General features: G+C 39.4%; 1 protein-coding gene across 2 annotated transcripts in view; it reads left to right on the forward strand.

Moving 5' to 3' along the window:
• Positions 1–18,910, forward strand: part of faap100 (FA core complex associated protein 100) — a 69,245-nt gene extending 50,335 nt beyond the window's left edge. The window contains exon 9 of one of the 2 annotated variants that reach the window (XM_048555390.2): positions 16,474–18,910. In XM_048555390.2, coding sequence (XP_048411347.2) covers positions 16,474–16,515 — 42 coding nt within the window. In that variant the 3' untranslated portion in view covers positions 16,516–18,910. Of the gene's footprint in view, positions 1–11,959; positions 12,275–16,473 lie in introns of those variants that run through there. The other variant, XM_059653698.1, reaches the window with a different exon arrangement.
• Positions 18,911–19,256: the final 346 nt, after the last annotated feature.

The following is a 19,256-nucleotide window of genomic DNA, read 5'->3' on the forward strand; positions in this document are numbered from 1 at the left end:
AAATGTTCAAATTTTGGTCAAGTCTGCCATCTTGCCTTTCAAAATTATTGCATAAATTAAACAAAAGTCATTTGTTTGGTGTGCACACCATGTTTAAATATCAGCCTATAAATTTTAAAGCAGCAATAAAGGAGAGAGAGAAAAATTAAGGAAATTAATTGTATCTCTGCGTGATCTGACTAACCTCTGGCAAAACCAGTTTGATACCATTGCTAGCTTTAAAGGCAATGTAATGTTACGCCTGAAGGATGATGCCCAATCCAGCATTCATACTTGTCATAAATGCAATATTCACATTCAGGGTGAAAGTGGAATTGGTTTCCGTAGAACAAAATATATCATTTACAAGGCTGAGCATCGCACTGGCTTTTGCAACTTCATTACTTGTGTTTTGGAGAAAGATATGTATATATCTATGTATATATTTAGATCAAAGATAACTGCACTTTGCAATGGAAGATTCCTCTGGAAGATCTCACTCCCAAGTTTTCAGACCAACAGAATTTCAAAAGCGTATCTCCATGACTACAAAGTTGTGAAGTTCCAGGGGTACAATTTTGAAGAACAATACCAACCAGGCTCACAGCTGACTATATCCATCGATCTTAGCAGATTTCCAATATTCTGTAGATTTACAAGTGGATGTTGTCAAATCAGAGTTTGAAGATATCTCTACATTCTGATGGCTGACTATTTCACCAAATTTCGTCTGTCGGACAGATCAAAAATACTACTTGTACAATGCATTAACTGCTATAATTAATCTGTTTGGTATACCTCAACAAAGGTCCATAGTACAACAGTGCACCTTTTCAAGGCTTGTGCAGGTTGTGGCATATTCAACACATTACCTGTTTTTTTCCACTGTCTTCAGTTTAATTGTTTCATGGAATGCACTGTTTGTATAGTGCTGTGATCATTAAATCCAAAGCAATTTGCCAAGACTTTCAGATAGCCATGCTAAATCTACACGCTACTCCTCAAGGCAATGGTTTACCTTCACCAGCAATTCTCATATTTCCATTCTTCCCTCGTGCACTTTTGCCACCCAACCACATTACACACAATGGAAAGAAAAAAGAAAATGGTACAAGATCAAAATCAATGAATATGCAGTTATCCGAATGTAGACAGAACAATGAATCGGGGTTCCAGATCTTCATATGAGTTCAGAAGAAGGCACAACAATGATGTGTACAATCCTGGGCATACAACATTGTCACAAATTCTACACTGAAGCAGATAGCACATTTGAATTCTATATGATCTACTGTCTGTCATTCAAGATAATGACTCTACAACTGAAACTATCATACCAGACAACAATCATGCATCCAAAACACATGTAAACATCTATCCACAATGAGAGGCAGCACATCACAGAGTGAAGCTATTGTGGAAATTGTGTATGGGCTGGATCTTCATATTGTGCATCTATCAAAGCATTATGTACATCCTTAGATGTATGTCAGAACAGGTTTCCTGTTCTTTAAGGGGAAATTGAGGGAATGTTGTATAATTGCAGAGATTTCAGAGAGGCACTAAACCTTTCAGAGAGGTAGGAGATATTATGACGTTAAGTATAAAAATCTCTCCATCTTGCTCTTAGTACACTCAGCTGAAAGTCAGCGTGTCAGTCAGTCAGCTGGTCAAATATATATTGTATATAAAAATGAAACAGTAGGCTAAGTATGAATATAATCCAACTGTATATGTAAGACTGAGGCTTCATATCAGTGTACATAGTTGTTAATAAACTTGCTGATAACTCAGTACCAATCCAAGTGTGAAATAATTATTATGTTGTCTAACCTATAGTAAACATCAGTTGCCACAGTTGATTTCTAATACCCCCATTAGAAGTTGGCATGTACAGGGATCAGATATGGACAGGAAACTTGAAAGGGTTCAGAAAAGATTTACAAGGTTGTTCCCAGGGTTAGAGGGTTTGAACTATAGGTAGAGGCTGAATAGACTGGGGCTCTTTTCCCTGGAGCATCAGAGGCTGAGGGGTGACCGTATAGAGCTTTATAAAATCTTGAGGGGCATGGATAGGGTAAATTGATAAGGTCTTTTTCCCAGCATTGGGGAATCCAAAACTAGTAAGGTAAGACTGGAAAAATATAAAAGGTATCGAAGGGGCAACTTTTTCATGCAGAGGGTGGTGCGTGCATGGAATGAGCTGCCAGAAGAAGTGGTGGAGGCTGGTACAATTACAACTTTTAAAAGGCATCTGAATGGGTACATGGATAGGAAGGGTGTAGAGGGATATGGGCCAAATGCTAGTAAATGGAACTAGATTAATTTAGGATATCTGGTCAGCATGGACGAATTGGGCTGAAACGTCTGATTCCATGTTGTATCTCTATCTCTATGACTGGATTTAGTTGTAAAGTCACCTACATTAAAAAGTACCAGCTGATATCCATTTATTTACAAGACATGTGTGGGTATATGTATCAGAACAGGTTTCCCAGATTGAAAAGAGACTCAAAAGAAGAATGGTGAGGTGTGATCTAATAGACGTACCTAATATTACGAAAGGTTTGACACATAGATAATGTTTCTACACAGGGGGAAAAGCATAACTGGAGGCCATCAACATAAGAAAGTCAAGAAATCTGTTAGAAAACGCAGAAGAAATTCTTTTATCCAAAGAGTGGTGAGAATGTGGAACTTGGGACTACAAGGAATAGTTGAATTGAATAGTGTAGAGGCAAAATGGAAAACTAGACAAGTGCACAAGGGAAAATAAATATACGATGGTAAGTATGTATGAAAAAAGTTGGAAGGAAGCTCAAATGATTTATGAACATTGTATGGGCTGGATGGCTGAATGGCCTGTTTGCGTGACATATATCTTATGTAATTATTATGTCTCAGGCAAGAAATAAGGTCCATTTTGTGAGACATTTGAAGACAACCTGACTTACCCATGTCTCCTGAGATCAATTACAATATTCTAGCATGGGTCCTACTGAAGAAAGGCAAACAATGTCAACTAGGGATCAGACACACAACTTGCTGAACTTTGAGCTTGTACCAATGAGGCGGTCGAAGACACCACCTTCAACCTCTACATTCTGTAAATGACATCAACTGAAAAACCCAGAGCACATAGAACTTTACTTATCACCAATAAAAAGTAGAAAATTATTCGTGCTGGATATCTTTTATTGATGGGTACACAGTTGTCAGATTATACAGAAACACAGATAATAACCATATAATACTTAACATGTTTATCTGAAGTTCCTCTGACCTTTATTTCAGTGAAGATACTAATCTGTTTGTAAGGAATTGGTTAATGACTCCAATGTGATAGCGGAAAGAGGAATTTCAGCTGAATAGCAGTAGCCATGATGTCACCTGTCTATCTAAACTGTAAGCATGCCCAGGGTTATGGAGCAATTGTAGATAAGAGGAGTTGAGATACAGATCAGCCAACATCAATTTCTTTGGCAGAACAGGCTTACAGGGCTTTATGTGGTCTCCCTGTTTGAATGGAAATGACAGGATGGATTACTGCCTCTGACTGAAGCTAGTGACTCAAGGAAGCAATTTAAGCCATACAGTGTGGTGGGAAATGTTCTGGTTTGAGCTTTATTGGCAATATTATTCATACAGTGGCTCTGTTGTTGCACACAACAAAGCTCTGATCCAATGCAGATCTGGACTGGGCTTCTAGCTGCTGCTCTGTTCTCTCAATTCTGACTCAAATGATTTATGAATGATTTGTGCCATAGCTTAGATATTTACCTTTCCATGGATTGTGACTATCAGAGCTGCTGCCCTTTCTGGGGACCAATGCCATTCTGACTAGAGTCAAAGAACAAAGAAAATTACAACACAGGAACAGGCCCTTTGGCCCTCCAAGCCTGCGCCAATCCAGATCCTCTATCTAAACCTGTTGCTTATTTTCCAAGGATCTGTATCCTTCTGCTCCCTGCCCATTCATGTATCTGTCTAGATACATGTTAAATTACGCTATCGTGCCCGTCTCTACCACCTCTGCTGGCAATGCCTTCCAGGCACCCACCACCCTCTGCATCAAGAATTTTCCACGGATATCTCTGTTAAACTTTTCCCCTCTCACCTTGACATCGTGACCCCTAGTAACTGAGTACCCCACCCTGGGAAAAACTTATTGCTATCCACCCAGTCTATACCTCTCATGATTTTGTAGACCTCAATCAGGTCCCCCCTCAACCTCTGTCTTTCTAATGTAAATAATCCTAATCTACTCAGCCTCTCTTCATAGCTAGTGCCCTCCATATCAGAGAATATCCTGGTGAAGTCAATTAATAAAAAGATTTCTTGATATCCACATTTTGTCATTAGCTATCACAGCAAAATAGTCAACATGCATCATGCACCCAGATAAGGTAAATATAATGGCCGAGGGAAGATGCAACTTGTGTTGGAATTTTGATTGATATTTGCCATCCCACCAGTTCCAATACTGAGTGTTGGTGCATAAGAGATGTTGATGAAGTCTCCTGCTTTAAATAAAAAGCAAATTTTAACTAGGTCCCATCAAATTTCATGCCCCTCGAGCTCTTACCAGACTACAACTAAGTTTTTCTTCCCCAGTTAGGTTCAGGAATTTAGACACAAATCTCTCTGTCTGACTGAAAAAAAATCAGAGATTCCCCACTCTCAGTACAAGATGTTGCATAAGCACATGCTGGTTTCAATTTGATGATCACATCATTGCATATACTGTACCTCAAACACAAATGATGAAAACCTTAAATAATTTATCTGGTTTAGAGGGGCAAAACATTCATAGTCTTGTATTTGTTCTGAATGAATGCTAGATTATGCAAGGATTACCACTGTTTTTCTTTGAGCAGCTTTTGAATATCAATGCAGAATTGTCTCTAGTCATTTGCTGCTGGCTTGCATTTATTCTCGATCAGTAATTTTTAAAAATGTGACATTATAATAAAGGTAATGGTTCAGCTAGCCACCAAAGGCGCAAGAGGAAAAGAACAAAAGTGGTTAATCAGCAATCAGTGATTAGGGGAAGACAACAACAGTAGGTGGAAGTGAGATATGGTCATTAAGTAAAAATAATCAGCTAACTACCTGAGGATACTGGGGATCCTGTGGGACTTAGAGCTATCTGTGAGAGTCTCCTCCAGAAGGGGTTAGCTTTACACAGTAATGTGATGCCTTGGGCCACTGTATCACCATCTCCAACTTCAGCCTTCGATTTTTCTGTGGTTTGTGAGCCTTCCTTTGTTCTTGTGTCTCGCACTGTCGCTCAATAATCAGCAGTGATGGATAGTGCTGCCAGCTCCGTCTTATTGTGTGACAGGAAGATATGTGATATGGAGTGACCTAAACCTCCCCTTCCTTAACCAAAATATTTCACAAGATGCAGAGGACATTCCATGAAATCCAACCTCTGTGTCTTTGGGGCACAAGAAACTACAAATGAGATGCTTTTTAGTATTCAATGTCTTGGGGTTCTGATTTGATTATGAAATTTACTGTCAATTGGATGATTAGAATTCATCGCTATTTATCTACCCGGTAAAATTAATGCCTGATGCAGCTCTTTATGTTTAAACTTCTGTATTAGTTTAAGCTATACAGAAAGGTTAATGGGTGTTTTATTTTCAAATACAGCTTCCACTATAATGGGTGCCAGCATTAGTGTGGTTTGCCTACATTAGGTAGTAGATGATAAAACTGTATTGAACACAATCTGTGTCAGTTACCAGTTTGGCTTCTAGACCTATACCAGCTCACATAAAAGTCATCAACATTCATCAAGAAGACAGAGTGCTTTGAAAGACAATGGAATCTTACAGCCTGGATGATGGTCAGTGAGCTCATGTATCACTCAGCCACTTCTTCATCCAGGCTCCCCACACTAACAGTGATGCTCACTTTTTTGACATGGAATCAACAGTACTTTCTAAAAAAAATTTAACAAGTACATCAAATCAATAGAGCTTTTAAAATGTAAAATTGAGAGGATTATGGTATTAAGGTCTGTAATTGAAACATTAACGAAATACCCAGTCTGCTTACCTTGTTAAAAATGGTACCTTTGTTACTGACCGATTTTTAGTGCCATTTGCCTGATTAAGCCACGTTACAGGTGCAATATGTTTAACTGCTGTCAATTTTACACAAAGACACCTATGGCAGAGGTGGAGGTCACAGGATTATGGCAAGCCAGCCAGAATCGAGGGAATGGTTGCATTTCTACAAACATCCCTTTTTGATGAAAGAAACAAAAAGGGTTTGACTACATTATCATTTGCAATTCAAACTACAAATATATGGTCACAAAGAAAATTGCCATTCAATAACAATTTTTTTCTTTTTAACTCTGGTCAGTTGCAATTTCATCAGTCTCTGTACAAGTATGGCATGGATAATCTTTAACTCATACAGGCCTAATGTTATATATGTGGTGTTGCCATTGTCTGTTTCGTGGTATCTATTCATTACTTGGATACACTCCAGGGAGTGTAATTCCTTTTCTGAGTGCTGTGGTCATAGTAATGATGGCTGATCTATTTCTGTTGCTTGGAATGATGGACTTCTGGGATTAACGGTCATTCTATACTTTGAATTTTTGAAATCACTTCTTCCTGATCCCTTACCAGCAATGAAGGCACGGCTTTTCTGTGGATGTTTGTGGTTGCAATGATATAACTAGTAATTTACATTTACCACGAACAATTTAAGTAATATCTGCTCTACTCAGGTCCCAAATTACTGTGTGGGCCAAACTTTGTTAAGATCATTGAGCGTTTGCACTCCAACTGGCTCTCCAATGCTCAAATTGACTGACTTTGCAGTTGTATCAAAGTGAAATTTTACTTTCTGTATTTTCACCTTGATTTTGCCACTCATGTCTGATATAGCAACATGGATGTGTAGTGCCATCAGTTTTTCCACTGGACTGGTTTCCATATCTTCAATATGTGTATTTCTTCATTCAAGGATTGCCTTTTATAAGCCCGTGCTAATTTTGCTTAGATTTCTTTGTGATCCATTTGCCCATGTTTACAGTTACCTTAGTTTCCAATTTGACTAGGGTCACTGTGGTGCTGTTGAGTTTGCCTTTTACGAAGCACTTGAATTATTCACTTACGTGTGAGCTATTGTTGCCAACATAATGTGTAGAATGATGTAATGACAGAAGTGCACTTTCAGGAACTCTACAATATCATTGGTTATTGTTGATGTCAATTAGTCTAACTCTCTGCAGTCAGAACAGTATTCAACAGTGACAAGATAATCAATTCCAGTGAATGTGAAGCGATCTACTTCAAGCTTCATCCATAGTCTGTCAGACATGTCACATGTCATTAGCATCTCTTTAGCATGGTGTTTATTACAAACACTGCTCTGGCTGATGTGGTCCTTCATCTCATGGCTCATGTTTGGCCAGTTTAACATTTCTCTTGCCTTCCTCAAACTAGACTCAATTCAGTGATGCCAAGAAGTGCTTTAGTATTTCTTTTCTCATTTCCTGAAGGCTAATAGCGCTATTTCCTTTGTACAAGATGCAATCTTGCACTATCACTTTACATTTGTATGCCCAATACTATCTTAAAGCAGCAAGGAGGCAATGGCCTAGTGGTACTATAACTGGACTCTTAATCCAGAGACCCAGCTAATATTCTGAGGACCTTTGTTCAAATTCTGCCATGGCAGAAGGTGGAATTTGAATTCAATTTAAAAAAACCTTGAATTAGGAGTCTAATGAAGACCATGAATCTGCTGTGGATTTTTGGAAAAACTCATCTGATTCACTAATCCCTTTTAGGGAAGAAAACGATCATCCTTATCTGTTCAGGCCTACATGTGATTCCAGATCCACAGCAATGTGGCTGACTCTTAACTGCCCTCTGCGTAATTAGGGATGGGCAATTGATGCTGGCCTAGCCAGCGATGCCCTCATCCAATGAATAAAAAAAGGCTATGTCCCTGATTCTTTTAGGCCATCCTTTCATCACTACTTCCTGCAACGCTTGGAGACTTGCTTCCTATTACATAATGTGCTTGATTTAAATAAGCTCTCATCTTTCAGATTTAATGCTTTCACTGAGTTGAACACCTCCAGAGCATGTCGATCTGTTTCCTTTCATTTAATCTAGAAGATTTCACACTGTTTCTTGGCATCCTCAGCAACCTTCATAGGGACTGTTGCTCCTGACAGCATGTCAGGAAGTACATCTGTTTCCTTTGTATGTCACTGTCAAGCTAATGATAAAGGTCTAATAATTAACGAAGTTCATGGGTTAGTTTACTTAAAACAGTAAACACATTAAAGGTTATGAAACAGACATTATAGCAAACCAGCTGCTTACAGTGCTCATTTCCTGACGTTAAGCAAACTAACTACCAGGCAGAGTTGCAGCACTGTATACACACGGCACATGGATTCCTTAAAAGGTGAACTTTCTTACAGAGAAGGTACACATGCAGTCATGTCTTGATGATATCTCTGTAAATGAAATAACATTCTTTGCAGATACTTCAGAGAGATAGAAGTCGTTGCAGGAAGATGCTTTGAAAGTTGTCTTGTGGTCGGACTCTGCTGGCACTTTATCTCATCCAAACAAGTAGTGATGAAAATACTCACAGACAAGTACAATAGCCAGACAGGTTTTTTTTCTCCATCTGAGCAAGAGTGTCATTTGGTTTGCTTTATAGATGCAACAACACCTAGTTGTCTGTGTTCTATAAGGGTTGCTGTTTCACTGGCATCACAAAGGTGGCTTCATCGTTATCATCATAGTACCTCAGCATTGGTGCTGTCAGCACTAATTTTTTGATTCTAGTAAAAACTGCTGCCTGTTCTGTGCCCCAATACCACTGCACACAGCTTTCACTGGGGTTCACAATCTGATAACAAATTAGGCAACTGCTTTGCTAAATAATTCATGGATCCAACAAATCATTGCACTGCTTTCACATCTGTTGGTTGCTGCAACACCAGATTTTGGTCATGTTCTGATAGCTTCTTCCATTTTGGCTCCACATACTCAGACTAACAGATCATTTACAATAACTTCTATTTTGGGAAGACCATGGTCTAATTTGTGCTGTTAGCATTAATACTCTCTTCTCAAGCAATAGAAATGCAAAACAGAATGCACAAGCATGTGTTACCTCCTGAATGGTGTCCAGAACATCGTTAGGAAACTGTTTTCATCCTGCTCTGCTTGCCAATAAACATCATTCGCATCAGGGTAGAAACGACCTTCATCTTGGCAAATTGCAGCAATATTTCTTTCGCATTGTGTATGATAATGATATCTCTGCAGAGCTTCATTGAGATCCATTGGATCTATACATACTCTCAGTTTCCCAGGTATTTTTTTCCATTGATTCTAATCTGCTGATCCAGGCCAGGCTTTAGGAGTTATCGCTTTCTTGATTACTCCCTTGTTTTCCAGCTCTTCTTTATTGTCCTTCAGGGCAGACTTGAGAGCACCTGGAACTTCCTTTGGTAGTGACTTCACACTCACATCTGCTTTAAAATGATATTCAGCAAATAGACATCCAAAAAGTGAAAATATTTTTATAATCTGTTTGGACCTGTTCAGTCGTCAATAGCTTAGTGAACTGCAAATGCTGGAAAAGTCTTGAGTTCATTTAGGGTTATTAATCCAAGCTTTAGACTTGCTTCAGCTCAGATGAATGTATTTATCTTGATGCCTGTCTGGAACTGCACATGTTCACACTTCTCATTGTATTAGACTTTCAGCTTCATATGTCCTCTTGCACTAGCATGGTGCCCATCATACAGTCTGAACCTTACCTTCACCAGCTTCATTCTTTGGGTCACTATCTCAAGTGAATTTGCATAGGTCGATTGAAACTCATGATGTTGTATGGTGTCAAGTCTGGCACTTTTTGTCCATTTGAAGCTGTCCTCTGGCAGTCAACATTCTAACATGCACAAACCCTTTATTGTCTTTAGATCGAAGGATGACAACCTGTTTTGTGGCAATAGGATGATTTGTCAGAATCATCAGCTAATATATCTCTAGCCGCGATCTTTATAGGCTCACTTTGCTTCTTCATAGCTAAACACTTGCGTGCAAAGTGACCTAGCTTCTTGCAGTTAGAGCACTACTTTCCCCACTTTGGACCATTCTAGGTTTTCTTTTGTACAATATCCTTCACATTATTCACATCCTGTCTCTGGCCTCAATCTTTCTGCTGGCTTTTCAGCAATTATTTCTTCCTTTTTGCCACATGTTATTTGCATTCTACAAGGAATGTCTGTCAGCATATTACAAAGCCTTTTCTCCAAATAATCACTTTAGCCAATAATTGACAACTTCAGAGCTTCTCTACATGTCTATAGCATTCTTGGCTTCATTTCCAAATATAGCTGATCCCAGCAGCAGGAACTATGTCTGGCGTCTGTACCTCTAGCTCACAGATGCACTCTGCCTCTTAACCAATGTCCAGCCATCCCTGGTGGAAAGTGTCCATTTTGTGCATGTTAGATGAGAAAACGATCTGGCCCCATTGTGATATTGACAGGGTCAAAAAGCCTGCCAACAGCCAGGCTTGGAATTTCCTGAAATGGTGTAAGTTTTGCCAAAATCTGTGTGGAAACTTTCTGAGAATCTCATCGCCTTTAGTTGGAACAAAAAGACCATTGTTTATACATATTCCACACAGCATATTTAAAGGATAGACGCGTTAAAAACTTTTGTATCTTTAGTGCAAATCAGTCTGAAGTCTTAAAGATACATTTGCAACTGTAGAAAACTCATAGGCACAGACGAACAAGTTGTTGAACAAGTGGCACTTGCTATCCATTAGGGTGACTGCTCTCACAGATTTAGTGTGGATATTTGAGTGGTAATGCGGTCATTGGGAGTCTTATGCAGCATGACACCCTCTGAGACCTTTGCGGACCGAAAAAGCCATTCTGTAAGCTGAATTTATCCTCAGGTGATGTGTCAATAGCTTCACTATTATTGCTTGAGCAAAATGTGGACTACTGTAGCTCTCTGTGAAGAGAAATTTAAAGAATTCTTGAAAAATCGTTATAAATTACCAGAAAAATGACTTTGGCCCTGGTTTAAATTCAGAAAAGCAACAATGGGCTGGTCTTTGCACAGAGTTAATCTGTTTTGATGATCAGCAAATATTTAGTGGGACCAATATAAAAAAAATGTAGGCACTCTATGAAACAGGTATAATTCACTTATGCCCAAATTTCCTTTTTTTGTCGGAAACTAGCTTTGCACCAAGCTCACCCCACTGTTTCTATATATAATAGTGATCATACTTCACTGGCTGTAAAGTAATGTAGCATGTGTTATGAAATGAAAGGCACTCGATAATTCTCCAGCATCTGCAGTTCCCATTATCTCCGATAAATACTATTTTTGTTTTATCACAGTCCCCTGGCAATTGTGGGGTGAAACATAAAGGATCACCTTTGACTGATGTGCCAAAAATGTGCTGATATTTTGAGAATGTTTAGATAACAAATGTTTACGTGATCTTGCGGAGTACAAGTTTGAAGGAATTATGAAGTCAGAATAAAAGAGCTGTATTACGCTCATTAACAGATGGTGCATCAATGATTCTAATAAATTTAGTTGATATTGGTTCAATTTCTCAGTCATGAGAATCAATTAATTCTAACAGAGCAGTTTGCAGAATAGACAGTCCCCATTTTGAGCAAAACCATCAAAGATTCAATGATGCTGGAGAATCTGAGATAACAAGGTATAGAGCTGGATGAACACAGCAGGCCAAGCAACATCAGAGGAGCAGGAAGGCTGACCTTTCAGGCCTAGGCCCTTCTTTATGTGTTCATCCAGCTCTACACCTTATGATAAAATATTCAATTATACCTTTTTCTCTCTACGAAATGGTCATCTTACAAAGGTGAGCAGTTTTGCGATTCCTTGACAAAAACGAGTTTTATTGTAAATTTTTAAACTCACAGTGAAGCATTTTATTGGTGAAGACGTCTTCTCTCCACGGAGGCAGAAACACAAACCGAGGTAAGATTTTCAGCTTTCCTACCTGCAACAAAAACTTGCATTTATACAGAGGCTTCAATGTGGTTAAATGTTCTAAGGCACTTCACAAGAGTGTCATCAACAACTTTTAACACAAAGGTGGAGAAGGGGATGTTAGGCAAGTGACTGAAATCAGGTTCATCAAGAAAGGTTTTCGAACTGCTTTAAAGGGAAATAGAGGCAATTCCAAAGCTTTTATCCCTAGAATTCTGAGAAAATTTTTTTAAAAAAGTAACGTGCACAAGAAGACAACATAAAAAAAACGTAAGTATCTCATAGATTTGTAGAGCTGGCATAGGTTACTGATACACAGGGTTGCAGCAGTCCTGTACTTGGTTGGAGGGTGGAGTAAAACTGGGCAGGAGAGAATCAGAAACCTGCAACAAAGCCCAACCATTTTCCATTTGTTAATTCCAAGAGAAGTAAAATCAGATAGTGGCTTCTCTGAATGGGACCATTCACAGTTCAAGAAACTGCAAGATCCACTTCCATTTAGAGTGTTACCAAACTGCAGACAGGATAGCCAGCTATAACACTGGAAACTGCATGATAATGTGGAAAATTGTCCAGAAACATACTATCCACTAGTAAAGCAAGACAAATCCAATCTGGCCAATGACCAATAGGTCCGCCTGTAATTTATCATCAGTGAAATGGTGAATGATATCACTGATAGTGATATCAAACAGCACTCATTCAGTAATTATCAGTGCTCAGTTTGGATTTAGTCCAGGCTTTTCAAAAAATTCATTTACAGGATGAAAATGTTGTTGGCTAGGCCTTCATTTATTGCCCAGAGGGCTGTTAAGGGTCAACCAAATTGCTGTGGGTCTGGAGTCACATAGAGTCCAGACCAGGTAAAGATAGCAGTTTCCTTGCCTAACGGACATTAGTGAGCGAGATCATTTATTTTTCTAACAATTGACAACGCTTTCAAGGTCATCATTAGACTCTTAATTTCAGATTTTTATTGAATTCAAATTCTACCATCTGTTGTGGCAGGAATTGATTTGTGTTCCCAGCACATTTTCTGTGTCTCTGCATTAACAGTCCAGCAATAATGGCCTGCCCTAGGAAGCTATTTGGCTCCTGGCCTCATTAAGGCCTTGGTTTAAACATGGACAAAAGAGCAGAATTCTACAGGCAAGTTGAGAGTGACCTTGATATCAATACAGCTCGTGACTGATGACGGTATCAAGGGCCGCTAACAATGGAACTTAAAAAAGGGATTAGATATAAAAAAAAGCACCGAAAGGTTCAATAAAGGAAAACACAAGGATTGGTATTAAATATATAAAGAACAACGTAATAACTAAGGAAAGAGAAGGAACCATTAGGGGCAATCTATATGTGGCCCTGACAGATATGGGCACAGTCCTCAATAAGTACCTCATCATTTTTCAGGTGTAGCATTGTGAAATATTAGAAAAAAATTAATGTAGAGTGAGGAGGTCCAAAATTGTTTAGCCTGCTTAAACGTAGATACAGCTACAGTCCAGATGAGATGCATCCTAGGCTGTTGAGGGAGTTAAGAAATATCGGACAGTCATTCTCAATCCTCTCTGGCCATAAATGAAGTGCCACAGGAATTAAGGACTGCTTACATTGTGCCATTATTAAAAACGGGAGGAAGGGGTAGACTAGGAAATTATAGACCAGTCAGTGGCAAGGAAGTTATTAGAAAAAATACCGGAGGGACCGAAGATATGTATGCTTGGACAGACAGATTAATCAGGAGCAGTTAGCGTGGACTTGTTAAGGGAAGGTTGCAATTGATAAGTTTGATTGAATTTTTTGAGGTGGTGTCCAGTGGTGTTGACGAGAGTGATACATTTGAATCTACCTCCATGGACTTTAGCAAGGTTTTTCATAGGTTCCTCATGCAGACTGGTCAAGAAAGTAAGAGCCCATGGGATCCAAAGCAAAGTGGCACAATGAATTGAAAATTAATTGAGAGGCAGGAAACAGAGTGTTACGGTAGAGGGATATTTCTGCATCTGCAGTGGGCTTGTGCAGGGCCCAGAGTTGGGGCCCTTGCTGTTGATGGCTAAATGAATGGTTTGGGCTTAAAGGTAGGGGCTATGATAAAGGAGTTTATGATGAGATAAAAATTTGGTAAGGTGGCAGATAATGAAAAGGATAATTGTGAACTGCAGGAGGATACCAGTGGACTGGTCAGGTGGGCAGACCAGTGGCAAATAGATTCAACCACGTGCACTTGAGGAAGGCTAGAAGGCAAAGGATTAGTCTACGAATGGTCCAACCCTGGAAAGTACTGAAGATTATTCACAAATTCCTGAAGGTAGCCGGATAGGTAGATAACGTGGTTAATTGCATAGCATATAAATACAAAATGATGGTTGGGCCACAAATGTAGTACTGCATGCATTCGCATCATCACCTTATAGGAAGGGTGTGATTGCACTAGAGGCGGTGTAGAGAAGAATGTCAGGATGCTGCCTTAGCTGGAGGTCTAAACTATGAGGGACGATTGGATAGGCTGGGGTTGTTTTCTTTGGAGCAGCAAAGATTGATGGGGGGGGGGGCGCCTGTTAGAGGTGTATAAGATAATGAGGACATAATTAGGATGGATAGGAAGGACATGTCAATCAACAAGAGGTACAGACTTAATATAAGAGGTAGAAAGCGAAGAGGAGAGTTGAGGAGAAATCCTTTCACTCAGTGAGTTTTGGGACTTTGACTGCCTGAAAGGATGGTTTAAGTCAAAAACACTTGTAACATTTAAATAGAATCTTCACTTGCATTGCCATAGCCTTCAGGGCATTGTGCCAAATGCTGGAAAATAGGATGAGTATGGTCAGATCTTTGTTAACCGGTGTGGACAAGGTGGGCCAAATGGCCTTCTGTGCCATAGATGTCTGTGAGTCAATGACAATTAAGGAAACAAACGCTCCACTATTCAGAGTCATGCCTAGCACTAAGGAACATGGATGGAGTGTTTGGAGGTAAATCATCTCAGTCACAGGACATCTCTCTGCAGCACTTCCTGAGGTTAGTATCCTAGATCTAATCATCTTCCCTCAATTGTAAGGTCAAAAAATTGGGGATGTTCACTAATTGTTGCACAGTGTTCATTTTAATTTATTATTCCTCAGGTAAAGAGATTGTATGCGTCTGTTTGCAACGCACCTGGGACAATACTCAGACTTTTCCCCAGGGCAGGATTGACTGCCACGAGGGGTCATAGTTCTAAGGTGTTAGGAGGAAGGTATAGAGGAGACGTCAGAGGGAGGTTCTTCACCCAGAGAGTTGTGAGCGCGTGGAATAGCTTACCAGTGGTAGTCGTGGAAGCGGAGTCATTAGTGACATTTAAGCGACTGCTGGACAAACACATGGACAGCAGTGAATTAAGGGGAATGTAGTTTAGGTTATTTTATTTTTGGATTAGGATTATTCCACGGCACAACATCGTGGGCCGAAGAGCCTGTACTGTGCTGTACGTTTCTATGTTCTATGAAGTCTGATAAATGCTAAGTAACATTGCCTAGCACTTATATGATGTTAATGACAATCATCAACAAGAGAGCATTTGCCATCTCCCCTTGATGTTCAACAGTATTACCATTGCTGAATTTAACACTATCACCATCCTGAGGGCTACCACTGACCAGAAATTTAACTGGACTAGCCATATTGGTACTACTGTGAAAGAGTAGGTCAGAGGCTGGGAAATTTTCAATGAGTAATTCATCTCCTGATTTTCCAAAGCCTGCCCATCATCAACAAGGAATTTGTCAGGATCGTGATGGAATACTGTCTGTGTTTTTCAATGAGTGCAATTTTAACAATACTCAAGTAGCTGATCATGATCCTGGACAAAGCAGCTGACTTGATTGGCATGCCATACACTGTCTCAAATATTCAGCCCCTATATCATCAATACACAGTGGCACCAGTGTGCACCATATAGGTGATGCATTATAGGTACTCATCAAGCCTCTTCTGACAGTATCTTCCAAACCCATGACCTCTAACACCTAGAAGAGCAGCAGATTCATGGAAGTGCCACCTCCTTCAAGGAGCCCTCCAAGCTGCACATACCTAAACTTGGTATTATTCCTTTACTGTCATTGTTTCAAAATCCTGGAACTCCCTCCCGAACCATACTGCGGGGGTACCTACACCACATGAGTGTGGCAATTTTAAGAAGGCACCTTCTCTTGGGCAGTTAGGGATGGACAACAAATGCTGACCTTGCCAGAGACACTTGTATTTCATGGATGAATTAAAATAATAATTAAACTATTAAAACTACCTCGCCAGAATTTGCATAGATATCTCATTAAAGATTGAATGTAATTAACTGTTTATAGCAGTAAAATACAATATCCACTGATTCAGTTAACTGTGTGAACCAAAGCTTTGAAGCTGCTAACATATCTGTTTCATTGACTTTTACATGTACCTTGACTTTGAGGCACAGAGAAGTTTGCAGTCTCCTTTGCGGAAGAGTGATTGATAAATTATTCACAAATATCCGGAAGACATCCACTGGAAATGAATAGGCCAAGAAGCAACTTGCTCCCCTCAGTATATTTTATGATGAAAATGTATCCACTATGCAAAAGTTCTGATATGAAAATATCCCCCAACAGCACTCACATGAAGCTAATGAACTTTTCTTTGACTGTATGAAGTAATTGTCTGCACTCCAGAAGTGCACCTTTAACACCTCAACTTAGGTAGTTAAAAATGCAGCAGTTAGTTTTTAATTTTGATTTTTGAAATGTTAAGGATGTACAATAAGCCATGGTCCACAAATGACAATAAACATCTCTCTCCATTACTTAGAGATAATTAGTTATGTACAGCTTGAAGGAGACCACTCCACAGGCAAAGTGATGAGGCAGGGCCACCATGAATTAAAGCAGCCAATGGTCTGAACCTATATTGTCGCATGTACTCTGCACCACACTCTAGCTAACAAAGCCCTCTGGTAAAGGAATTAAACTATTGAAGAATTACAGTACAAAAGGATGCCACTCAATCTTTTATGTCCATACCAGAATCGCAACTAGATACAAACCACTCACCATCAACACACTGTGGCACCAGTGTGCACTATAGGTACTCATCAAGCCTCTTCTGACAGTATCTTCCAAACCCATGACCTCTAACACCTATAACAGCAGCAGATTCATGGAAGTGCCACCTCCTTCAAAGAGCCCTCCAAGCCACTCACCATCCAGACTTGAGTGTATATCACCATTTCTTCAGTGTTGCTGGATCAAAATCATGCAACTCCCTCCCTTATGTCATTGTGGGTACACCTACACCCAAATGGACTGTAGTGGTTCAAGAAAGCAGCTAAAAACACCTTTGCAAGTTCAATTAGGGATGGACCACCCAGTGATGCCGACATCCCATGCGTGAATAAAAATAAAATGATATGGGTCTTACTGTCACTGTATACAACTATACAGATGTTCACTGCATTGGGTACAATAATACAGTATCGATTGTTCTTCAGCAAAGACACCAAAGAGTTTTTATTGCACAGGGATTTAAGAATAATCTGTTGTATTGGTAACAGTTTAATTGGAATGGAAGCAGGGAATGGAGGCTGAAAACTGGGGTCCATAATTTGTGGAGTGGGGGACAATGGTGGTGGGGAGGCACAAAGATATCCTAGGTTCTAATCCACTACAAATAAATGCAAGGTCAAAATAAACAGATGTTTGGCATCCAAGGGAATCATTGCATATGAGGAGTGAGTGGAAAAATGGAGTTAAGATAACTGTGGTCATACTAAATAGCAGAGCAGACCTGAGGGGCTGAATGTCCTCTCCATAATGTTTTTTGTGTCATATAAAAATAAGTACAGTATGGATTCATGACACAATCAGCCATGATCCACTTGAAAGGCAGAACATACAGAATGGGTTGAATGCCCATCTCTTCCCTTTTCTGCCACCTCCTGCCGAAGTGACATTTGTCTTAAATCAGCTCATATTTTATCATTCTTGTTTTAGCGAATGTAAATGATTGGTTTGTGAAGACTTGATATAAGAATTAGGATTTTAAAAAAGAATTGGGAGTGGGGATGAATTTTATTTTGACTGAGGTGAGGGACGTTTTTTGCTGAAAAGAGGTACATTTGCTTTTGGCACCGAATTCACTCAGTTAGATGTAGTAAAACCTCTACACAGCATTAGACACTGGGGATAATAGACATTTGCATTAATCTGCCCTGCACATGGTCCCTAAAGATTTATTAATTGAATTCCATACAAATGTACAAACATGTATACAAATGAGGAGCAGGATGAGACCACTTGGTCCCACAAACATTCTCCACAATTTAATAAGATGATGGCTAGTATAATCATTCCACATTCCTCCAATCCCTAATAACATTACACTCACTTGCGTATCAAGAATGTACCTCCACCTTAAAAGTGTTCAGAAACACCTTCCACCAACTTTTGGAGAAAAGTTCCAAAGACTCTCAGCTTTCTGTGAGAAAAAAATCTCCTGAACTCTGCCTTAAATAAGAAACGATAACTCCCAGTTCTAGATTGTCCCACAAGAGGAAACACTCTCCCAGAACCACACTGTCAAGAACCCTCCAAATGTTATATGTTTCAATCAAGTTAACTCTTACTCTTTCAAATTACAGTGGTCACAAGCTAAGCCTGTCTAACCATTTCTCATACAACAACCCATACATACCAGGTATTAGTCTAGCAAACCTTTTATGAACTAATTCCAATGTATTTACGTATTTATTTACATTAGGGGACCAACACTGTGCATAGGACTCTAGATGTGGGCTCAACAATGCTTTGTATAACTGAAACATGACTTCCCTACTTCTGTATTCAATTCTTGTTGAAATAAACAATCACATTGTATTACCTATCCTAATTATTTGCTCTACGCGCATGTACACCTTTTGTGATTTTGTGCACCAGGACACACAGATCTCCCTGCAACTCAGAGTCATGTAATCCCTCACCATTTGTCAGATCTTTGCTCATTCACATAATCTAGCTATATCCTTTTGTAACCTTCTTATGTCCTCTTCACAACTTACTTTGCTACCTTCCTTTTTGTCATCAGCAAATTTGGCTATCATGCCTTTGATCCCTTCATTCAATCATTTATATAACTTGTATGAAGGTTGATCCCTGTGGCATACCATTCACTATATTTCACCACTTAGGAAATGGCCTATTAATGCTGACTTTCTGTTTCATG

Source organism: Stegostoma tigrinum, chromosome 22 (assembly GCF_030684315.1).
Source record: "Stegostoma tigrinum isolate sSteTig4 chromosome 22, sSteTig4.hap1, whole genome shotgun sequence".
In the NCBI taxonomy this organism is placed as follows: Eukaryota; Metazoa; Chordata; class Chondrichthyes; order Orectolobiformes; family Stegostomatidae; genus Stegostoma; species Stegostoma tigrinum.